Here is a 23,940-nt window from a genome sequence, read left to right as displayed (position 1 = left end):
TCAAGTCCACAGTTGTAACAGCTGTGTCAAGACCACAGTCTGTGACACGCAAACACCTCAAAAGAGCTCTGAATCAGAGGACTTTAGCACCAGCGTTGAGTGGCAAGTCAGCAGAATGCTTTTTCCACCTGCCGGTTATGTAACTGTGCCTTCTCTGTTTAAGCTGAATCACAGAGAAAAACAAGCTGTAAGGCCACAAGTTCAAAGGATTCGATGAGAGAAAACGCAAGGAGAAAAAAAAAAACAGCTGACAGACTGATGTGAGATGAGAGGAAAAGAAAACGAGTAAAAGAGAGAAAGATACTCACTTCATGCCATCCTCTTTTTCCTCTCCTTCTGCTTTTTCCTCCTCGCGTTCTCCCTCCTTCTCTTTCTCTTTCTCTTTCTCTTTTTCTTCTTTCTCCTCCTGGTTGTTGCGGTTCACCTGTTGCTGTGTCTGTTGGTTATTCTGTAAGCACAGCCAATCAACCATAAATAAAAAAAAGCATAAAAAACATTGCTTCCTCTCAAAAAAACCTAAAAACATAATTCTCCTATTTGCAGGCATAAATGAACATAACATCCTGATTATATAGAAAATGTCCATTTCAAGCTCAACTTTATCTAAGATGCCCAAAAAGCTGTCTAGAACCAGGACGTCCTTTATAAGCACAGTGAGGAAAAAACACCCAGAGGAAGTGGTGCCCCTATCACCCAGGTCTCACTTCTATGTATCTGGGTTTTCCTTCACATAAGAATTTCATTTTGAGTTATGAGGCCCAATAAACCATCTATTTTTGTCAGGAGAGAATTTGCTCCACTATGGCTAGTGCGAAAGGGAAAAATGGATGACAGAAGGATGAAGGGGGAGGGGGACAGAGACAGAATCTGAGGGGACCGAGGACAGAGAGATCAATGAGTGATTAAGAGTGCAGGAAATTTAGTGCAAATTCAGTTTTTCCAAGTAAATATAATATATTCCATGTAGGCTCTGAATTAATAATGAAGTCATGAAAACTGCATGCACAATAATAACACAAGATTGAAAAACAGTTTAGAGTAGTTTTCGATGGAGTTTAGCATGTCGACATTTCAAGTCTTATACTTCTTGTTGGGGTCCTGATTCGCAACATTTTTAATGAACTCCAAGAGTGCATAAAAATGGCAAGACTCAATAATTGGTGACTATTTCGTATCTTAGACTAGCTTCTGTTTTTAATATGCATGTTATTATTTCATTATTAGTATATATTTTTCTTAAAATACATTTATATATTAATCTTTATCTTAATAATACAGATAAATTACATATAAATACTGACACCAAACTTCTGAAAAGTTTATACATTTCTGTATTTCACATGATGAGTATTGCCACACTATATTATAGTTTCCACATTTTACTTTTAATCTGAATAGACCATTTTGAGAAATATAACAGATAAAACTGAATGGGCTTTTTCCAGTACAATTAGATGTCAAGTCAGTTGCCCACATCCCTCATTACAGTGCTGCATGCACACACACTCAGTTATTCATGCACAGTTAAACACACATATACAGATGCACTCACCCATACTGTAACTTGCTTTCTGTTTTTCTGTCTCCCTTTTGTTCATGCTCTCTCTCACCCATCAGGCTCATCCCGCTATATCCCTCGCTTTCTGTGTTTGTGGCACTGGCTGAGAGCATTTTAATGCGAGCCCATTAAGATCAGGCAATATTTAATGACCTGAGCAGAACTGCTCCGGCAGCAGAAGACCAGTAAAACAAATGTGTTTGGTCTGTGGGCTCATTATTCTATCAGCTTTTATTGAGCCTGCTATTATTGCAGGCAACACACACACAGGGAGAGCTCTCTTTCTAACAATTTCATCTTCTGCTCTCTCTCTCTAAACCAAAACACAAACATTCATACATTCACGACGCAACAGTGCCGTGACTCTGTGTGCGTGATCTCTCTCTCACACACGTACAGAAATTAATGAGTGTGTTTTAGATCAGGAGAGAATCACGGCGGACTCCAACAGGGCAGAGAGCTGGATAATTACCTCATGTGGTTTGAGCTCACTTTGAGGTGTGCGCCTGTGATATTTTTAATAACGATTCATTTTTAATAACACAAACTCATTAAAAAGACAAGCCAAATTCACACTGCCACTATAATCATGACTAGAGGTCGACCGATTAATCGGTTTTGCCAATATATCGGTACCGATAGTTGATTGGTGGAACTATCGGTATCGGTAAAAATCCACATCGATAGTTTTTCTGGGTTGCATCCGTTGCTGAAGCGGCTGAGAAGAGTGTGCTGTACACAGTATCAGAGCGCTGAGAAGAGACTGCTGGCATTATACAGAATGAGAGCGGCCTCTAGAGGACAAATAAAACTATCACTGGCGACTCGTGTTGTTTATTGTAACGCGTGAGGCTGCACGCCTGCACGGAGAGAACACACTGCACGGAGAGCGCTGACACTTCAGATGTGCATATAAAACACTGACAGCGAAATGGTATGAATACAGAACACTCCAGTCCATGTTGCCATATCCTTATAAAGTAATTAATTTGTTGACTAGATGCTGCATTAGCAGAGAAAGAACAGAAGTATGTTTGCCGTCGAGGCTGTGAGGACTCTAACATTAGTACCTCAAGCGGTTAAAACAATGTGACAAAAACACACGCAAACCTGATCCAAATGTTTTATGTCGCAATTGTTACCATCTATTTGCATTAGTTTATATCCAGCTGGCCACTTTTATGCATTCATTAGCTGAGGAAGTTGCATATTTAAAGCTAGTAACTTTAAGCATATTTAAAGTTGCATATTTAAACACATCACAACATTGATATATGTTCATGCAGCCGACACAAACAATTTTGTTTAAATTATTTTTTGATTAAATCATTTTTTATCATTGCAATACATTGTTATTTTGATTAGATAATCATCAAGTGTTCTAATATAGAAGCAAATTAAGTGAGAGACTATACATGGTAATATTCATTTATGTAATTTTAATGCTCTAGCCTTTGCAGATATTTAAAGATGTCCAAAGATAAGCATAGCAGACTCTTTAGATTTATATGAAATGGTTTACAACACTTTACAATAAGATTACATTTTTAGCATTAACTAAGGATAATGCATGTTGTAGTATTGTTCATTATTAGTTTGTTAATTTCAACATTTACTAATACATTCTAAATTGAGTTTTAATTTTAATTGTATCTGTTAACCTTAGTTAATGTACTATGAACTAACATGAATGATCAAGGTACAATTGTATTGCTCAAATAATAATACATGCAGTAAAAATGTATATTGCATAATGCAAATAGTTCATGAAAGCTAGCTAATACATCCTTGTTAACAAATGGGACTTGCAAAGTGTTACCTATGAAATTTATGTATGTTTCTAGGTTATAGCTAAAGAAACCTGTAATATTTTAATGTTTAAATTATTTTCTGTAGAATTCATTCGGTAGAACTTCTCATTTTAATATATTAATTTTAATATATGACAAGCTGAGCCATATCACATTAATTATCGCAGGCGATACATCCGCGATATTAATGCGATATGGCTCAGCTTGTCAGTTAACTACGGCTCTTTGTAGTGAATGCCGCTCCATCTGAAAGCAGGTGATGGCGATTTACTACTAATCAAGGAACCGGCTTTACTGACGAGATGCGCCTAACAATGTCATGCGATATATCGCCCAGCCCTAATTCATTTATATATATTTATTTAATTTAGCACATTTTAGTTCAGCACTGTTTTACTTGGAGTGTTATGTTTGTTTTTAATACAGTATTCATTTTAAAAATATTGGTTGATCGATCGGTTATCGGCACTTACGGTCAAACCTAGTTATCGGTATCGGTAAAATCCACTTAAAATCCATCGGTCGACCTCTAATCATGACGTAAATGCTGTAAATGAGTGGACAGAACCACAAGCAAATAAACAATGTTTATACTATTTAATATAACATAATACCATAGACAACATCCTTGAGGTTTTCAGTGCTTATTCTGCATTCCATTAAATTCGTAAAGTCGTAATTCCAGCTTTCTACTTGGCAATAGCACAACACTTGATGTGGGACTTTTAATTTGAACACATGAACCTGCAGAAGTCTACAATTGATTTTGCAAAGATGCTGGTATATGACATCATGCAAAATAGCGGTGCTTTAAGCTAAAACATATTAACGTTTCAAAGTTGAAACAGTACACAATAATAAACCTCTTTACAATGTATAAAATAATGATCTTCTCTGTTGATAGTCAACCTCAAAAACAAATACTAGCATTGGTGGTTTGCTTCTTTAAACAACTTTGAATGAAACGCCGCATTAAAGTGTTAAAGTGCAGGATGGGAGATGCAGTCTCAAGCTTACCTGGCTCCTGCCTCGGCGACGGTAGTTCCTGCGAACGATGTTCTTGTAGTTCTCATTCTTCTTAGTCAGATAGTAGAACAGGACACACTCAGCCACCGTCTGTGAGCAGACACACACAAACACAAACCTTACTCGTTCTGCTCATACTCTCAGTTCATATTCATGCAGTGCACACAGCCTGCAGTGCAAACAATGAGATGAAGAGGATGGTATTAATAAAGACGCAGGTGTACCTTTCTCTCCAGAAAGGAGGCTATCAGGCCAAAGTTTTTTGGGTGCTGGATAAACCTGCAGTGGGGGAGAGGAAGAGCTGTGATACAGAGCAAACACAACCTTCAAATGCTATATTTAACCATTTCATTATTTGAATGACTTTCGTGACTAGGTGGATTCGTCTGGTAAAGTTCCTCATCCACTCAGTAAAAGTCATGCTTAAGAACTAGACTAGATCTCTCTCTCACTTCCTTCTGTTGCTGACCTCTGCATCATGACCCAGTGCTTTACAGAGCCCCTCCGCTGCCACATTAAAATCAAATTCGGTGCAGATTGGTAGTGATGAACTGAAGTTAAAATCTATCTGCAAAAATGTCCACATCATCACATCCCTACAATGTCAAGTCAAACTTGAACTATAAGTGATGTATATGTTTGTTTGTTTGTTTGTTTTGTTTTTTTGCAGAGGTGGTGTAGATGTGGTCACATTTACAATTGTTCAGCAAATTTTCAATAAGAATACACAAATTTTCTGGGCAACATTTCCCCACACAGATTTCGCAACTCTTTCAAGTTTGTCATGCGAATTTGCCATGTTGACTAACAGATTTATTAGTCATACTAATCATATGGGCTACTGTTATAGTGCTTTTATAGCACTTCTTTGTCCTTTTTTAAGCTTTCAAAATGAAGGACAGCTCATGGCCACTAAAACTCTATTCCATGTTTATTTCAGTTGCATGATATTTTGAGCTGGCCCATAGATGACTGGAGAAGTCTGCTCAAGTAGTCGTGCTTACTTCAGCATCAGCACAGATTTCAGTTGTTCAGGGTTTTTTTTTAACTAGCACTGCATCTCGAACAAACACGACCACATGCACAAAAACTGCTGAGCTTTTGAAAGCTCTTGCTGGTCCTACAAGCTGATGCATCTTAGTACAGATTTTACAACTCCTCATTCATTCATGCAAAGTCAACATGCACATCCACACAATGAGCGCAGAACGTACTTCTCACGAAAAGTGTCCTTCTCCTGTTCGCTCCACATGTTCATGACCTGTCTATCTTTGTAGACCTTCATGGGATCGTCCATCAGCCCGTTCATGTTGATGAACTTTATCCTCTGCTGTTCGGCATCAAACAACATGGGAGGAATGACGGCTAACTGACGCATCTGCTTCTCTGAGTTCTGCAGAAAGAGAAAGAAAGGCAAAGAAAAATAAATATGTAAAAAGACACAGTCATTTCACAAGCAAAGTCAGAAACAAGCAAATATGTGGACACTGAATCTGTGTCTGAGTTTAGGAAGTAGATCAGCCACAAAACCTTCCTTGTTGTGCAAGAGACCTTGAGTTTTAAAGTCACTTTGATATTTGTGCACTTTCCAGACAGGCACACATACATTTTATTTTCAAGAGTATGCTTATCTGTTGTGTGTAACAGCATTTCCTATAGAATCGTTTGCAGCCCCTGAGTGTATACAATACTGTTTAAGAAACATACATACACTACCGTTCAAAAGTTTGGGGTTGGTAAGATTTTTTTAATGTTTTTGAAAGAAGTCTCTTATGCTCACCAAGGCTGAGGATTCCTGAAAGTTCAAAAGAACAGCATTTATTTGAAATAGAAATCTTTTGTAACATTATAAATGTCTTTACTGTCACTTTTGATCAACTAAATGTGTATTTGGTAAATAAAACTTCTTGTTTTTTTAATTACCATTCTAAACTTTTGAATGGTATAAGATTTGATTTATTGATTCATATTTCAATAGATATTTTTTAACAAAACGTATCTCATCAAATTCAGACTGCAAGCTAACTGGTGTGTAAAGCTAACTATGGTAAAGTGTAATCTTCAGCTGTGGTACTGTAGATTTGACACTGAAAAGCAGTGCAGGAAACACTATGTGTTTATCAAAGTTGCACTCCTACCTCTTGCTCTGAAATGCCATCGATGATCTCAGAAACCTCATGTTCGCTGCGGGCCCCTGAGGCCAGACCTCCACCTCGCTGAGCCACCCTACTGTAGAAAAACGCACAAATACAGACGTTAACACATTCCTATCAGCCTGAGCTTATGAAACCACACATGATGACTATGCAAAAGTCTCCAAAGCTCAAGATGCATATGATCACTCACTTCTGCATGCGTTCCTGCATCTCTCTCTGTTTGCGGATCTCAGGAAACTGCTTTTCATAGTACTCCCGCACTTTGCTCTCTTTGGCTCTGCGGCGTGGGTTATTCTCAATGCGCTCGACTTTCTTCTCCCAGGCCTCCATTAGCTGGTCGTAGCGCTGACAGAATTTCTGTTCCTGAGCACACCAGTCAGAATGTAAAGGATGAAAATCAAAATCTAGATAGAGTACACTGCAGTAGAGTCATCAAGAGAGGAAACATATAAATGAAACTGATTACTGACAGCTAACAGTTCCAATGTCATTTTAACCACCCCATCATTCAATAACTTCAATGACATGATCACTTCAACCACCTCTATGGACAGCTATATGCTGGTTGCCTAATATTCAGGTACAGGGAGCTCCAACAATGCCGTCCTGCTGTGTGTTTGAATGCTTTCACTTACCCACTGTTTCCGAGCATGATTTCTTCTTTTGAAATACAGAATGAGCTTCTTCCTCATTGCCTGATTTCTGTAAAGGGGAAAATTAAAACATTAAACTTAAAAAAAATGGCCAATTCTAAACTTCTGCTGTAATACATCTTATCAATATTTGCATGCACACATCAAGAGAACTTCAAGCCCAAGTTTGCATATCAGTGAGCTTTATGTGATAGAAAGGAACCCTAATCATAAACATTTTGCATACCGGCCCAAGATAAAAGAGCCCTACTGTATGTCCATAGATATGACTTGAGAGTGGCAGAGAGTGAGCTAGTTAGCTAGCAATGCAGGTCAGATTAGTCAGCCTTAATTCTCTCACTCCATACCTCACTTCATTCCTGGCCGCCAACCTCACACACGACAAAGGTCACAACCATTAATCTACTCTCATCCTGCATTAATGATTGATTCCTACATGAGGGTGTGTGAGCCTGGTTTCAGATATCTCCCAGACTGTGCATTTGACATGTACTACTGGTGCACTTAGATCTCTTTAAATGGTTGGTTAATGCATGTACGTGTGCGAGTGAGATTAATTGTGTAGCTGCAGAGGTGGCACTGTAAGCTGCTGTACGAGACACACTGGAACCTAGAATGCAGCTCAATGCCCATGATCTACACACACATCACCTCTTACACAAATATTTCTCACTGGTGCTCCTCAGGCCAATAAAGGACTCCTGAGTACAAAATCTTAAATTGAAAGGTTGAAATATGTATTCTCTCTCTTTCTCACGCACACATTTGCCGGTCTGAATATTATGATGCCAAATAAGCCAAAACATCATAGAATTATCATAGGATTAAAACATCATAGGATTACAGAAAATTGGAAGTAGGGGATTTGTTAGCCACAATAAATAAGTGATAATATTTTATCAATTTTTTTGCGCTTCTCTGTGCAACCAAGAGAACAGTTCAAAAACCCCAAATGGTCTTCAGCTGCATAATGCACAGGACTCAGAAGCAAAATTACGAAGACCAAATAAATTCTGCAAACGAAGGACTAGACGAACGAATTTATAAGGAACTACAATATTAGAGTAATTGGGCTCTATGCTTGTGTGCCAACAATGCTAGTTATCAGTTTCATCCCTCAATAATTATAAACTGCAGTAATTGAGATGGAAAACAAGCTTCAGATTTCTATATCTCTCAGTGGACACAGTTGTTTGAGTTTTTAAGTTAAGAGAGGGAGACAGAGAGAGGCATACTCACATCTTGATGTTCTCATGGTACTGTTTGGTATCAGACGGCTGGTTGTACAAAGGCTGTAGGAGACAGATGAAAGCAGTAGAGTTGAGTTTCACACACACAAACACCGCGGTCACATCAAGGCAGCCCAGCTCTGGGAGAACTTTTCTTTTTCTAACGTCCCATTTTTCAGCCAAGCCCAGAAACTACAAAGAAGATTGTCCTCTCCAACACCACATCTAAAACCTTCTGCTATCATAATCATCATGCACTCGTTTGAGAGGTCAAGTGAAGGATTTGGGATGTGAAGGAAAATGGATGTGTGGCAGTAAGTCTCTTCTCTGTCACAGAAGTCCAGAGCATTTGATCAAATGGGCGGCACTAGAAAGTGCTGCTCTATCATCTCGATTATCAAGAGGTCACTTCCTGTTTGGTTTCTAATGTAATGGATGATGAGTGGAGTTGTGCCAAACGCTTCTACACGAGGTCAACAGCCATGTTGTTAACAAATAGGCAGCAGTGTATCCAGTCAGACAGACTCGCAGGCTGAAGGAGTTCATATTTCAATTCACACTGTGGAGGTCATGTTACAGCAGTCGGTTTTCATACACCTCAAATGTGAAGCTCACATAAAAAAAATTATTAAATTGTTTGTTTTTTTTGTTTTTTTTATGATTTGAGAAATCAGCTCATTCATTTTAGAAAAACCTGTTAAATATTAAAATATTGCGATGGTTTTGATGTATGTTGTCACAGAACATGATGACAAACTGAAGACCCTGTCAATGTCAACTTTGACATAACTGGCTAATGTGTCACATGACCCCATCTATCTTTGAAAAGTACACTGTGCAAGTACATGAGCTGAGCTGATACTGCAATAAACGAATATATTGGGATCAGCTGACACCTTAAGTTATTTTTAATAGAGAAGATTGCAGGGGAAAAAGAGGGATGATATGTGGAAAAAAGGAAGGAGATAAAAATGTGGACTCACCAGCTCTACTCGGGGTCCGAGTCCCTCCAGGATCCGGTGAGCCTCCTCTGCTTTTTTCTGTTCAAAAAACACACAAGGTGCACATGTCAGCAGCACATCACCACAGCAACACACCTTACACTCTCTCTAGTGCACACACATAAACAAGCAAGTGTATAAGGGATGTACTATTAATAGAGGTCTCAACAGAATACACTCGCTGCCCTCTGCCATCTATCTCTCTCCCCACTCTTTATGAAAGAGGAAGAGGGGGGGAGAGAGAAAGATGGCTGGGGAGGTAATCCAATTAGATGCAATAAAGAAAGAAGAATCTATTATTATGTGTTGTCCTACTCAAATACAGAGAGAGAAAGTAAGAGAAAAAAAAAAAAAATGGAGACCTAATAGGGATATGGTGACAAAAGCAGCAGATTGTTGGCAGTTTTGTGTGGCTTGTGTGTCTCTTCCATACAAAAGCCTGTAGAAGTACATTATCTTTCTCTCGCGCAAACAAAACTGAAAACTTTTAAGAATAGTCACACACAGGTACTAATGCACACTCTAAAAATAATGGGGTGATTTTATTCCATTACTGAGATTGGATAAACAGGGCACTTTCTACTATCCATTGATGCTTACTTCATTTACCTAGTGTATGCAATATATTCTTGTTTATGACCTTACTAAGAGCAGCTCCAAAATAAGTAAACAATCAGCCTGTCATCATTTTAAAGGGGACGCAACATGGAAAACAGGCTTTCCCTTACTTTCACAATACTAGGCACACTCCTTATAAAAACTAAACTGAGTCATTCAAATATCACTGATTATGACGTCAACCATGAGTATACAATTATGACCACCCACATTTACATAACTATTCAGAATACAGCAACTTCAGCTGCCCTGACAAACTACTCGTTTCATACAAGTAGGGCTGCAAACAGCAGCTGCACTGATAACTGATCATTCTATTAATTTTCTTAAATTTATCTTTTTTTCATATTATTAAGATTTTACGATTTAAAAAACAAAATGTAATTAAAATGATTAAATAATATTACTATTAATTATTAATAATACTACATTCAAATATAAAGTAAACCATTGGTACATATATTATTCTAAAAACTGATTAAATAAAAAAAATATTTATACAAATAATAATTCAATTTATTTTCATATGTAGGTGCAAATTTAAAATTACAAAATTTTATTGAAATAATTAAATTATGATATACCAATGTATATTATTGGTCAAAAGCAATGCTCAAAAAATATCTGTCTCTTCATTTGGTTGACATATGCATGCTTGCTTTATGAAGTATTTGTATTTTAATGAATACTAGTTTACTGTTAGAGCAAACTTTTCATTGATTAGCTGTTTTATTGATTTGCCCAATGCAAATAGGTTAGATAATCATAACAGGTTATTTACATAGAGGTGTATTAAAAGGTACTGTAGCCAAATTAGCTCTTTTATTTCCCAGGGAGAAAGGATACAAAACCTGTTTTCCTGCTGGAATCTTGTCCAACATTATCAGTGCACTTCAAAGGAAAACAACAAAACGGTACTGTAGAACATGGCACCTTTAATAAGACAATTTCCTCTCCTACTGTGAATCGGCGTGATACTGGCACTTTAACAAAACTAGCTTCTGTATTCTATCTCATGGATTTCAGAGAGCATCGAGTGCTTCCTGGAAGAGAGCAGGAAGGAGTGAGCCCTCTTCGGCAGTATCGCAGCATGAAAGACCTTAATGGATTAAGAGATGGAGGGTGTGATTAAAAGATCACAGCAGGACGGAAGCCAGAACCACCTGACAGAGGAAACGAAAGTTCTGACCTGGATACACTTGAGGTAGAGAACAGTAAAAGGCAGATTAAATTATGATGGAGATACATGAAGCTTTCAGCAGGGTATGCAGAAATGTTGTGCCAAAAATGTGGCAGTAATCTGATCACTCAAACCTCAGGAGGTGGAGATGCAACAACCAGCACTAACAAATAAAATGTGCTACATAGTGGACTCTCAGATGGCCCAAATACTGGATAACTGTCATCATGCTTTTTGTGCCTTTAAAATAATATGTTAACAGATTATCACAGCCAAAACTCCATTACTAACAAAGTACTTGAAGTCAATTTCTCATAAAACAAGATGCAAATAAATATTTTATATTATATATAAGCCCTACCCCCGGTTTGAGACCCTCTTCTTTAATCCTCTAGTCTCTCCCCACTAGAGGGACCACTAGCACCACAGACACATTGTATACTGTGTGACTTTCTACAACTGCATCCTAATTTACATAGAATCCATTGTATATAATATGCAAGCTTAAGAGTAGTGCACCCCAAATCATAGTGCCTCAAAGTATTTCAAAGGAGCCTAGAGGGAATGCTATTTCCATTTGGATTTTCTGTAAAGGTTCCGTTTGGACTTTTTCATTAATTTACTGTAGACAAGTACAGGCAAGGAATAAAGTCAAAATTTCCAGCTAGAGCCTAATGTTATAGTCGCATCAATACACAAATGTATGACAAAGTGGTACATGCCAATTCTGGTGTACTGTCTTTATACAAATTAGCAAGTACGTATTATGCTTTTAACAGCAATTTAGTACACAGTGTGAGAATTAAGATTAGCCAATGGTTCTGTCTGAGAGTCTCTGGAGTTGGAGAAGTGGTGTGATTCAGCATAATGGACTGTGTCTCTGAGTCATGTGGTGGTGGAGGGGCTGAGGTCACCACCAATTGACTGCAGCACCTCATTACACATTTCACAGCTCGTTTCTCTCATTAAGATTTGTCACAGCTGTTTGATTTACCTGTGTCTGTTCAGAGATGACTTTCTCTGAACATCAACATTCATTTGTTTAAAATGTGTGTGTACTTGTCTAACATAGGAATATAAACACATATATATATATATATATATATATATATATATATATATATATATATATATATATATATATATATATACATAGTACTTTGCAAAAGTTTTAGGCATGTAAGTATTTTCACATTTTTTTAAGCCAGTTATTTATATATTTTGCTGTAGTTTGTCAATAGAAAATATTTTCCAAACATTTATTCTGCCATTGTAATAATCCAGTGAGATTTCTGCATGCAAGGAGTCTGACAACAGACGGTATGCTCCACACAGAGATCTGATCTCACCATCAACGAGATCAGATCGCTGTCTGTGATTACATGAAGAAACAGAAAATGATACAGACTAAAATGATACAGACACACTGTGAAAAGTTTTAGGCACTTGTTTTTCAAAAATAATGTCATAAATAGATTTTATTTATCAAATAACTTAACTAAATCAAATCAATAGTTGGAGCGACCACCCTTTGTGTTTAAAACAGCCTTTGTCTGAGGTACACTTTTAGTTTTTCAGGTAGCTTTATAGGCATGTTTCCATTTTTAGTGTGAAAATACAAAATACTAGACTTTTGCACAGTAGGGCTGTCACTTTTGTGAAAAAATCCTGTTCGATTTTTGAGACATAAGTGTTCATTGAATCGATTGTAAAATCGATTTTCCATGTCTAAAGACGTTTCCATTTTCAATGCCAAATATAGGCAAATCCACGGACAACTAACAGGCATTAGGACGAACGTAAAGAGGGCACTTGAGACAAGTCAGCAATATTTCTGATGATTTATTGCCGTGAAGTTTCATGGACAATGACAAACAGGAGTGCAACATTCTCGAAAAACAATAAGCAGAGTGGACTGTCATAACATCAATGAAAAACATTACTGCAGGCTTCAACATGGCTGTGTTTACGATTAGAAATGTCAAACAAATTTCGCCTATGCAGGCGATTGTAGTCCGTAGCCCGAATCTGTATCTGTATGCATGAGGCTGTCTGAATACCGGCAGAATTCACATTTTTGTAGTAAAAAGAGACACATTATGCAGAAGTATAATTTGCTGTTATGTGTGTTAGGGCTGCACGATGTGTCGTTTAAACATCGATATCGCGATGTGCGAATCCACGATAGTCACATCGCAGGATGTGCGATGTAGGCTGTCGTAGTTAATCCGTGATTCATTAACCTTACGGGCCAGCTGCTCCCCGGCCTTTTTAACACATATGATTCGCGGATTAATTGCACATCTTAACCATCATAGAGTGAAAGTTTAACATTTGCATGTGTTTTTAAGTCCTGTTAGTTTAACAGGGCGCATTTAAGAACGAGCAGAGCGAGAGAGCCCCGGCCGCGTGCGCGCTCACCTTCACCGTCTTCAAACAACACGAGCGCTGTCTTGCTCTCTCTCTCTCTCCCTCGCGAGTCGCGCATATTAATCAAAAACAATTGACACGATGGAGTCGAACAAAAAAACTATCCAGTGATGAAATGTTTTCTGTGTTGACAAATATTGTGCGATATCCTAAACTACCGAGGTAATTACACAACGCGTGCCGTAGACTCGCCTACATGTCAGATTCTCGAACTAATGATTCCTTTGAACCCGAACCGATTCAATTTAATGAATGGTTTTTAAACAACTGACCTGTCCAACACTGAACTCACGAGACGTCTGAATTGGTGTATATATATAAAAAAAAATCGGTAGCACCTTACAATAATGTTCTATTTATTAAACTATTTAACTACATTAGTTAACATTTACTATTAGTAAACTGCACTTCTACAACATTGTTAATTTAAACATTTAGGCTATATATAGCCTTATTGAAATCAAAAGTTGTACAGTATGTGTTAACAGTAATGCACTGTGAACTAAAATTACCAAACAATAACAGCTGTATTTTTATAAACTAAGATAAACAAAGATGAATAAATACAGTAACAAAAGTATTGCTCATGGTAAGTTCATGTTAGTTATTGGATAGCCTACATTAACTAATGTTAACAATTCAAACCATATCCTAAAGTTACAAACAAATCATTTAATTTAAATAATACTCTTTTTAAATCATTTAAAATGAGAATGTAAGTGTGTTTACCCCATATTTGTTTGTAAGAAAAAAATAGATTAGATTTCATTTCATATCGCAATATATATCGTAGAAAAATAAAATATCGCAATGTCATTTTTTCCTAATATCGTGCAGCCCTAATGTGTGTTTGTCAGAGCCTGCAGTTGCTGTGTGATGCGCGTTTGCTGCGGGCGTATCGTGACGAGCTGGACACGCTCCAAGAAGGCCGTTAAAATCGATTCCCTATTTTCGTTTTCGAAACTTGTGTTGGTTGGTCCGATCGACTGTGCAATCAATTTTCGAACAAAGTGACAGCCCTAATATATATATATATGATATATATATGAAGAGTTCAGATGCAAAAGCCTCTAAGTGCCATCTGAAATTTTCTTCTAGAATGATCATTTTTATCAGGCTTGTATATTTAAGTTCAGTAATTTCACTTAAATGGCAATGAAAATTACCTATGAATTGTCATTTAAGTGAAATTACTGAACTTAAATATACGAGCTTGATAAAAATGATCATTCTAGAAGAAAATTTCAGATGGCACTTAGAGGCTTTTGCATCTGAACTCTTCATATACACACACACAGTATATAAAGATGCAGTATGCGCAGTAAATGTTTTTGTTCTCACCCTGTTTTCATCATAGATGATCTGGACAAGGCTGCGGTGTTTGGCTTCACTGGGTGGAGGTGAGATGGTGCGCTCTGGCTCCTGGGGTTTCGCAGCCTCTTCCTCCAGTTGTTGCTAAAAGAAAATACAGAGCATGAAAGACCTTCCTAACAATGGCGACTGCCATAAATCAATAATGACAAAGATTACAAAATAAAATAACTAGAGATGCACCGATACTACATGTTTCCGCCGATAATGATAGTCGATTATTCAGAATGATAGCTGATGATGCAGACATCAATAGTTTGATTTTTCTTAAGGAAAATAATGCTGCAAACTATACAGAGAACCTTCTCATTTGGGACACTATAATATTATAGTTTACAAGTAACAACAGAGGTATTATATTCAACTGCTTATTTTCAAATATAATAATTACACGCCAATAAAAAGTGTTTGTATACAACACAGATGCACATAAGCAGTTTTAATAAGCACTTGTCTTCATGGGAAATTTATTTTTTATTTATTAAATATATTTATTAAATTTATTCTATTTATTATTAACATGCATATATAGTTAACTAATATAGTTTTTTAGCTAACTAATAAACTGTGAACATTGGATAACTTTCCTGAGGTAAATGCAAAATTAAGTGACATTGTTCACAAGCTGTTAGATTTATTGACATCTTTCCACGGTTGAAACAAGTGATTACATGAGACAGGTTTCGGTATGTTGTACTGCATCTTTCAACATATCTTCATACATGAAATCCATGTATGTTTTTAAGTTATTTTATAACTTGTAATAATGTGGAAGAAAAGACTTGTGCTCTGGCTGCCGCTTAAACTGAGGCACTACAGCCATCTGTCACGTCACATTTAAGAGTGTCAAAACACAATTTATTGTTTAAATTTCATAATAAAATGGACAGAATTTGAAAGATGAGACTATGTTTCGTATCAGAAGTAACAAAGCACAAAGCTCTTTGGAATTATTGGATGGGAGGCGCACTACATTAACTTGCCCTCAATTCAACGCAAGACATTTTCTTCACACACAGTATGAGTTGCAGTCCGACATGTTTTTTCCGCACCCTTTTGATTGACAGGATATAATCGGCCCTGATCGTCGGCTGTTTTTAAACAACCGACTAATGGCCTATCCATCGGCGCATCTCTAAAAATAACTATACTGAAACTCTTATTTATACTGATGAAAGAGGACTAATGTAACTACTGAAATAATCAGACAGACACAACGAGGATCCAATATTATGTGAGCTAATTTTAACGCTACCTCCACATCAGAAGTAATGACAGAAAAGTTATTTGATTGACTAACGCTTTAGCTAAGAGAGTCAGCGAGACAACTTAATAGTCAAAGATTAATGATTAAAAAAAATCAGTTTACACACAGATGCACACACAAACACAGAGGCCCTGGCTGCAATGAAATCCTGAAATGGGCCTCCTTGCAAACATAAGCCCAAACTCATATGGATCAGCTCTAGTGCAGGATCAAGATGCTGTGTGTGCGCTGAGTTAAAGAAAATAAACGAGCCGCCCCGCCGAGCTCACAGACAGACAAACACACGGTAATCTGATATTCTCACTTCTCTCTTCCCTCCATCACTCCCCCGCTTTACGTTAAAGTTTACCGCACCATTTAATTGCCCCAGATGTTTTAATGCTTGGAGCAAACCTGAGGGGAGAGGAGAGAGATGGACGTGGTCCGTTACCTCACTGAAAATAGATGCCAAATCTTTCAAGAAAAAAACAGTATGGGGTTGTGGGGCAGATGAGGAGAGGTTCATTTTTCTTGGTAGCGTGACTGTACTTATACAACCACTCAGGCTCAAAGCCGTTTCACTCCCTCTCCAATCCTCCATCGACCCCACAATGGACTAGCCCATGGAGTGCGCAGGTGGCTTCGATTTATTGAGCAGCAGTTTGGACACGGTCCAAAACCTCAAGTGAATGGGGGGGTCTGTTTTACAAGAAGACAAGGTCTGCTTATATATTTTCTGCAATGGCCCTGATAAAAAAAAAGAGACTAGAAATATCAGAGAATAAGTTCTAATGCAACCTTATAAAATAGTCTTATTATACATACATTTACTCTTGTGCAAATTAAAACATATAATAGTTGAATGTACTTGATGCAATTATTCCGCTGAAATAAGTGACCTAAAATTATACTGCTGCATTAATGTTTGAAGTAGACCACTGAGTAATGGCACTGCCAAGAGAGAGAAAGAGAGCTTGAGAGGGAGAGAAAAAGGAAGGAAGGAGACCGAGAGGAAACAGAGGAAGTGTGTTTGTAGCCGTGTGGCCTGCTGAGGCAATAACCACACAATAATCACAACTCTGCTCCCCGCACACACACTCGTCTACTACTGCTACCAGACTCAAAGCGTCCAGATTACATAACACTAACTCCACTGTGGATGAAAAGTATCTACTTGTGCTTATTACTGAGCTGTACTTAGAAATAAATCCTTGTCCTCTTCTAAATAAAAAGCTTTGCAATGCTTTCCTGGTGCTTATTTTAAAAGGCCAACTTTTCCTGAAAAAAGGATTTTAGGATCCTTTATGCAAATAAATGGGCAGAATGTGCTTGGCGAGGAGGATTCATAGAGTTGCTATCTAAATTTCTCTACATATTTACAGCTTCAAGATAACTGGGGTGAAGCTTACCTGTTTTTTACGCAGTTTGCATATCTGCTGCTCCACCATGGTGATCTCCCGGTCCACACGGTCCATGTTCTGGATTAGCTCCTCTTTGGAGAGGCGGGAGGGAACCAGGTCCAGGTCAGCCTCCATGGGCACCGGGCTCACAGGAGAGATGGGCTCAATCTTTCCAATAGAACTGCTGCTGCTGTGCTCCTACATAAAAACATCATTGTACTCATTCAGAACTTGTAGATGCTTTGTGGTGTTTGTCAAAGCTGTGGGCTTAAATGACTTTTCCTCTGATTAACATGTACAATAAGTACCACATACAATAAGCGCATTTGTGCGTTTGAAACGAGTTACGTGTCAAGGTTTCATTCACCTTATAGGTTTGGGGATCTGAACAAACCCCTAAGCATGAGCAATAGCAATAGTGATGCATGCCTTGGCAAGCACCACAAATTAATACAATTCAGCACTTCAGGTTTTTTTTTATTTATTTTTTTTTACATTTTGGGTTCTTGGAGATAGATACAATGCACTCATTCTTCTCTAAAGGATGATGGTTACAACACAAAACCGCTTAGAGACTGTTTAGCAGTAAAATCTTATAATAAACTGGTGAATGTACACACAGCAGATCAGTGGTTGAGACTATTGGAAAATCAGCTAGTTTAAAGTGTGGTAAAGAGCTTCTGGGTTCATCCTCTCACATGAAGAGAATGTTATATAAGAGGAGTGATCGGGGAGGGCGCCTGCTGTTCTCTCTCTCATCACCCCTTAAAGATCACTCAGGCAGAGCAGTCCTCAAGGCAAATGCCTGGACTGCGTGGACAGAATCACCAAACTAAAATACAATAACAAATAATTACAATAACCACCAACAACATTATTAGTGGCATGCATCTGGCTCACGTGAAAGATTATGAGAATATAGACAATGCAAACGCTGTGTTCCATAATTAATCTCATCTTCATGAAACCCCTTTAACATTAAAATATGTGGCTAAAATATCCAATTCCAGGATGTCCATGGAAAGAGAGAGACAAAGCCCAAGGACCAAGGACACCCTGACAGCCTTGCTAATGTTCAAAACATCCCTAGGGGCATTCTAAACTTCAGGCGGGATTTAACACTTGAAAGAGGATTTGACAGAGTCACTTTAGGACTCAAAGCTGTATACACACACATACACACTCTCTCTCACTCACACATACACACAGAGTGTAGAACGAAAAGTGAAATGAGTGCATGAGAATTAAAACACCAAGCTGCTTTATATAAACAAACCTGTGCTAAGAAATGGATATGCACTGCAGTAACCTTCACACTAGTGTGGTCACGGTACCAAAATTTCAGTATTCGGTACCAATACCAGTGAAAATCCACAGTTCTCGGTACCAATTTCGGTACCAAAGGGCTAGAAATCAATTAATTCTTTGCTGATACTTCCTCGTCATCATGGAGAGCGCAGTTCACACCCTTTCAAAAATAGTCGATCTCCGAATGCGAATGAACTGACTCTGAATTTTAGTACTGTTTCTTATATGAGGATCCTTTTTCAAATACAAGGTCAATATTGATTTTCACTAACGACAAAACAACAAATTATCCGTGAATTTATATGGTTTGTTATTAATCTTTAAGAGCTTTCCATCTTTACTTTCCTCATGTTACGTTGCATTCGCAGATCGACAAGTTTCTCCCTTCCACAAGCGCTTGCTCTCCCGTGGCATCTGTCGTTGCTATGCAACCATGAACATAGACGCGCCTGGAAAAACGAGCGCGCCGTGTCGCTTCTATTATGAGCGCGCTTGCCGCGCGCCTACATTTGAAATAACGAATCTGCACGCGCAAAAAACGCGCTATGTGAACGGCCACTTATGGCAACGTGACATTAGCCTAATCCAAAATATTTCCATATGTGTCTCTTTCCTCCTTTCTTATCAACAAGTGGATTTACAGCCACCACATCAGCAGCACCGCCAGTCGCCATGTCTCGCGCTTAGAGGACGTAACTGTACGCGCTTCGGGCATGCACGCGCATCAAGTACCGGGTTTGAGAAAACCTGGTACCGTGACGTTAAAAAAATTTGTTTTACCAATTTGGTACCGATGTACCGGGTCTTTGACAACACTACTTCACACAAACAGGTACAAGTGCCAACACACACACATTCTTGTATATCTATCTTTGTGAGGACATTCATTGACAATGCAGTCTCCAGCTCCTTACCCTACCCATCGCTACGAAGTGCCTAACACGAAACCCTACCCTTAACCTTATTATAACCTTATCCCTGAAACCAAGTCTTGACCATCAATCAGAACTTTAAAGGGGTCTCAGAAAGTGTGGACCAGCCAAAATCTCTTCACAACTTTGTGAATCAAAACTACTCCTTTCCTAGTAAAAAATTAACTTGATTTTCTAAAGTCAATGAATAAGCAACAGCTGAAACCAAACCAAACCAAACATGTCAATCTCTGTGTAACATACTTTATTTAAGCCACAAAATAACTTCCTTCCATAAAATAAGTGTACTGAACTACGCAAAAAGCATCTGAATGTCTCCAGCACATTTATAAGTGCCCAAATATAAAACATATTTCACCCTTCACAGACATTATCACATCCGTCAAAAACTTTGTCTGGCTGTCCGTTGGACGATTAGAATTAAAAGCATTGACACAACACACTAATGAGCATCAACAACTTCACTGAATACTAATAAATAAATAATTATTACCTTACGATCCATCCGTTTTCAAATCCACATCGTTTGAATATCACATCGATGTCTGCGGATGCAAGTATAAATTTGATCTTCACTCGCTGAAATTCAATTGGAATGATCAGGGAACAGAGAAAAATACTTCTCACTGCATTCGTAAATGGAATAAACGCCAATTGAAAAACTTCACCAGGTGAGTGAATTTTTATGCACGAACAAAACCAGCAATGCAAGTTTGAGAGGTGGCGCCCCGCCAAATCTCGCGAGAATCACGACTTGCTTTACGGCACGACGTCACATACATCAACAACATATGAAGCAGCCAAGACACTTGCACGCATTTCAGACGTGAATCATGGCAGAGTCGATGAAGAAAACGAAGAAAGCGCGGTCGGAAGAGTGCAGAGACAGCTCTGCGTGAGTGGTATTTACGACAGTAACGTTACTCCACAAGTTAAATACAAGTGCTCCACAGCGACTCTAGTGGTCGCTGTTTGAGAAAAACTGAAACTGCATAGTGTGCCTTTAAAGCATAAAAAGATTGTTATTTAAATTCGATGTCTGCATGTTCTACGTGTCTGAGTGAATGAGTGGCAGTTTTGTCTACTACACAAAGTTTGGAAGTTCTTAAAGAAATAAAAATATATCACTATTGTAAAGTAGTGCGTACTTTAAATGTTTTAATAAACTGTATTATTATTACTTTAAGGAATATCATAGAATGTAATTTTTTTGTAAATGTTTTATTTAAACTGTAAATCTGTTTTATGAAGCACCTTGTTAAAACATTTAAGGAATTTTTCTAATCTAATTTAATTAGGCTACATTTAAAAAAAAAAGATTAATTAAATTGTTAAAGTTTTATACATTCATCTGATTACCACCGTTTTGATAACAAAATTTTATATATTTTATGGATTCTGTGTTTTATGAGTTAAAAGAGACAACACAGAATTCTTAAAGAAACATTTTATAGCTTACTATTACTCATTTGTATAAATAGTTCCAAATTTTTTTTTATTTTTTTTTTCAGTACCATTTTGACTTCGTGTCAGTGATTATGGGATGACTGGACAGTGTGTTGTGGTGACATTTCAGCTCTCAGCTGCCATGACAACAGCTGTGGCAAAACAACCCACCACAGTGGACATACCAGTACAAACGTGTGTGTATTTGCATTTCACTTCTGTTCCAGGACCATTTCATGCAATGATTCACATTACGGACATGAATGATAACTCAAATCACGTGGCTTGAAAATTAAAAAGCATTAAAAAGATTACATTACATATTACCTAAATAAAAAATAAAAGTTACATTACATTTTTTCAGTTTGTTGACTTTACAGACTGAATGATTTATATAGGCCACTGGGGGGAGGAATATATGCTTCGTACTCAAGCGCATGCATAAAGTTGGCGTTGCTGCGCGTGGCTATAGAGAGAAATGCACCTTTCATTTGGATTACATAATGAGAGAGAATATGTTTTCAATTCAAACTGATTCGTTTAAAAGTAGACAAGGCAAGTAGCCTATACGCAGAGCTTCGGTTCATTTGTGACACCCTCCAGTTCTTCTTGTAGTCGAAGACGGAGCAACTTTCTGCTCTTAAGTTTATTCCATGCACTGTCAAATGCTTCATCAGATTTGTCGTGTTGCCGATCTTGGCTGCAATTATCTTGTTGCAAATATTGAATTGTGCGCTGTTGGCATCGAGCCTGGTGAAATGTAGCCACACATTTGATCTTTTACACATCTTTTACATCTATGGGGGTTGAGACGCTTACACACTAGTCTCTGGACGTAACTGGCATAAATTAGTGGCTGCATCCGAAAACGTAGGCAGCTGACTCGTTGCCTCGCTGCCCTATCAGGCAATGACTTTGCAGGCAGCGTTTGCGCACGAAGGTTCCTCACGAAACTGATTTCGGAAAGACTTCTGAGGCAGTGTTACGGTTTAATGATCTACACCAAAATAGAGCGTGCTTTTGTGAAAACTAAGTGAATATTTAAATGACTACAATAGTGATTTCTTGCTAGAAATGACATAAGTGGAAAATATTGATTAAAAAAAAATTACATTTACATACAAACTGATGACCAGCCACAACTTTCAGACACCATCTTTATTTTTCTAGCTCAACTGTCACAGAATGGAAAGCACAGGATTGTGGGATATCAAAGGCAGCAAAGGATACATCTATGCTGCCTTCAAAAATCGATCAGATGAAGGTATCTCAGGAGACAGGAAGTGAAACTAGCATTGCATTCGGACGTGTCTTGATGCCTTTCGACATTGGAATGCGTCCTCCGAAGGCAGCATTTATCAGTTATCGGACGCAGCCAGTGTTTTTCTTGATTCCTCGCCACAGCCAATCATGCTGCATGCTTATTGGCTCACTGACGTTGACGAGATTAACCCCTTAGGTATCGAAATTTGGTACTGAACGACAAGAGATTTTTTGATACTCAATGGTATCGAAGCAATTCGGTCGGTGCCTAAAAAGTATCGAACTCGATACCCAGCCCTACCGACGGTTAGGGATGGGTACCGAAACCCAGTATTAAACGGGCCCTGGTGCTGAATTATGAAAGACCGCTGGATCGATAAGCTCAGACGTTAACGGTTCTGCTGTCGGTACTGGAGAAATTAAGAAAGTACACGTGCAATTTATTATTGCTATTAAGAAATTATTATCTTGCAAATTTAATCTCGCCAGCCACTTCTATATATAATAATATTGAACCATTTGTCTGTGATGCATTTTTGCTAAAGAGAGAGAGTGTGTGTGTGTGTGTGTGTGTGTGTGTGTGTGTGTGTGTGTGTGTGTGTGTGTGTGTGTGTGTGTGTGTGTGTGAGTGAGAGAGAGAGAGCGAGAGCGATCTTTCATGTGGAGCCATGGCTCGCACAACACAACAGCCCTGCTTAATGAGTGACGATGAGGACAGAACTAAACATTCAAATGGTTACACTTTAGATCTTTGATATTAAACTAATTTTATTTTAGATTTAGATTTTGCCTTCCAATGATTATAAAAAAGAAGATATTTGAGGTATAACCATTAAAACCTGAAGCCACATTCTGTCTAGCGCAACTTCCTTAACTTCACGGCGGTGCGCTGTCATTTCTCCCTAAAACCCAAACGTAACGTCAGAATCTGCACGATCTGTGATTGTTGTAAAATGTAAGTTGCTAAACTGCGGGATGCGTTTGATAATAAAAGGCTATTAAAAGTACCAAAATTGACGCAATAGATGCTGTTCCAAATGCGGCGCGCGCTCCGAAGAACACCGCAACGAGACGAGCAACGTAGCCTATATTTTGGGCTTTGTGTGCGCATCTAAACGATCAAATATACACAGAAATGTCAAAATGTCTGTCTTGGAGATTCCCTTAAACAGTTTATTCACTTAAATACAGTTTATGTCTTAAATGGACGTAAATAGCTGGGAGAAAATATGATGCGTAATAATGATTAGATCTGCATTTGGTCTTAAAGAGGCAGCAGTCTAATAAACCTGCTGACGATTGCTCCATTAAT

The 23,940-nt window shown here is 38.0% G+C and overlaps 1 protein-coding gene across 4 annotated transcripts in view; it reads right to left on the bottom strand.

Annotated features, from left to right (window-relative positions):
• Nucleotides 1-23,940, bottom strand: part of ncor2 (nuclear receptor corepressor 2) — a 117,882-nt gene that overhangs the window by 35,353 nt on the left and 58,589 nt on the right. For 2 of the 4 annotated variants that reach the window (XM_079896701.1, XM_079896703.1), the window contains exons 5-16: nt 17,689-17,877; nt 15,004-15,117; nt 9,417-9,473; nt 8,444-8,496; nt 7,187-7,253; nt 6,742-6,914; nt 6,534-6,624; nt 6,176-6,190; nt 5,610-5,788; nt 4,620-4,674; nt 4,387-4,485; nt 309-448 (exon numbers count right to left, since the gene is read on the bottom strand). In XM_079896701.1, the coding sequence (XP_079752827.1) occupies nt 309-448; nt 4,387-4,485; nt 4,620-4,674; nt 5,610-5,788; nt 6,176-6,190; nt 6,534-6,624; nt 6,742-6,914; nt 7,187-7,253; nt 8,444-8,496; nt 9,417-9,473; nt 15,004-15,117; nt 17,689-17,877 (1,232 nt within the window). The remainder of the gene's footprint in view (nt 1-308; nt 449-4,386; nt 4,486-4,619; nt 4,675-5,609; nt 5,789-6,175; nt 6,191-6,533; nt 6,625-6,741; nt 6,915-7,186; nt 7,254-8,443; nt 8,497-9,416; nt 9,474-15,003; nt 15,118-17,688; nt 17,878-23,940) is intronic. The other 2 variants (XM_079896702.1, XM_079896704.1) reach the window with 1 other exon arrangement.

This window comes from Squalius cephalus (assembly GCF_949319135.1).
Source record: "Squalius cephalus genome assembly, chromosome: 16".
Taxonomy (NCBI): domain Eukaryota; kingdom Metazoa; phylum Chordata; class Actinopteri; order Cypriniformes; family Leuciscidae; genus Squalius; species Squalius cephalus.
This window is presented reverse-complemented; position numbering and strand designations above follow the sequence as displayed.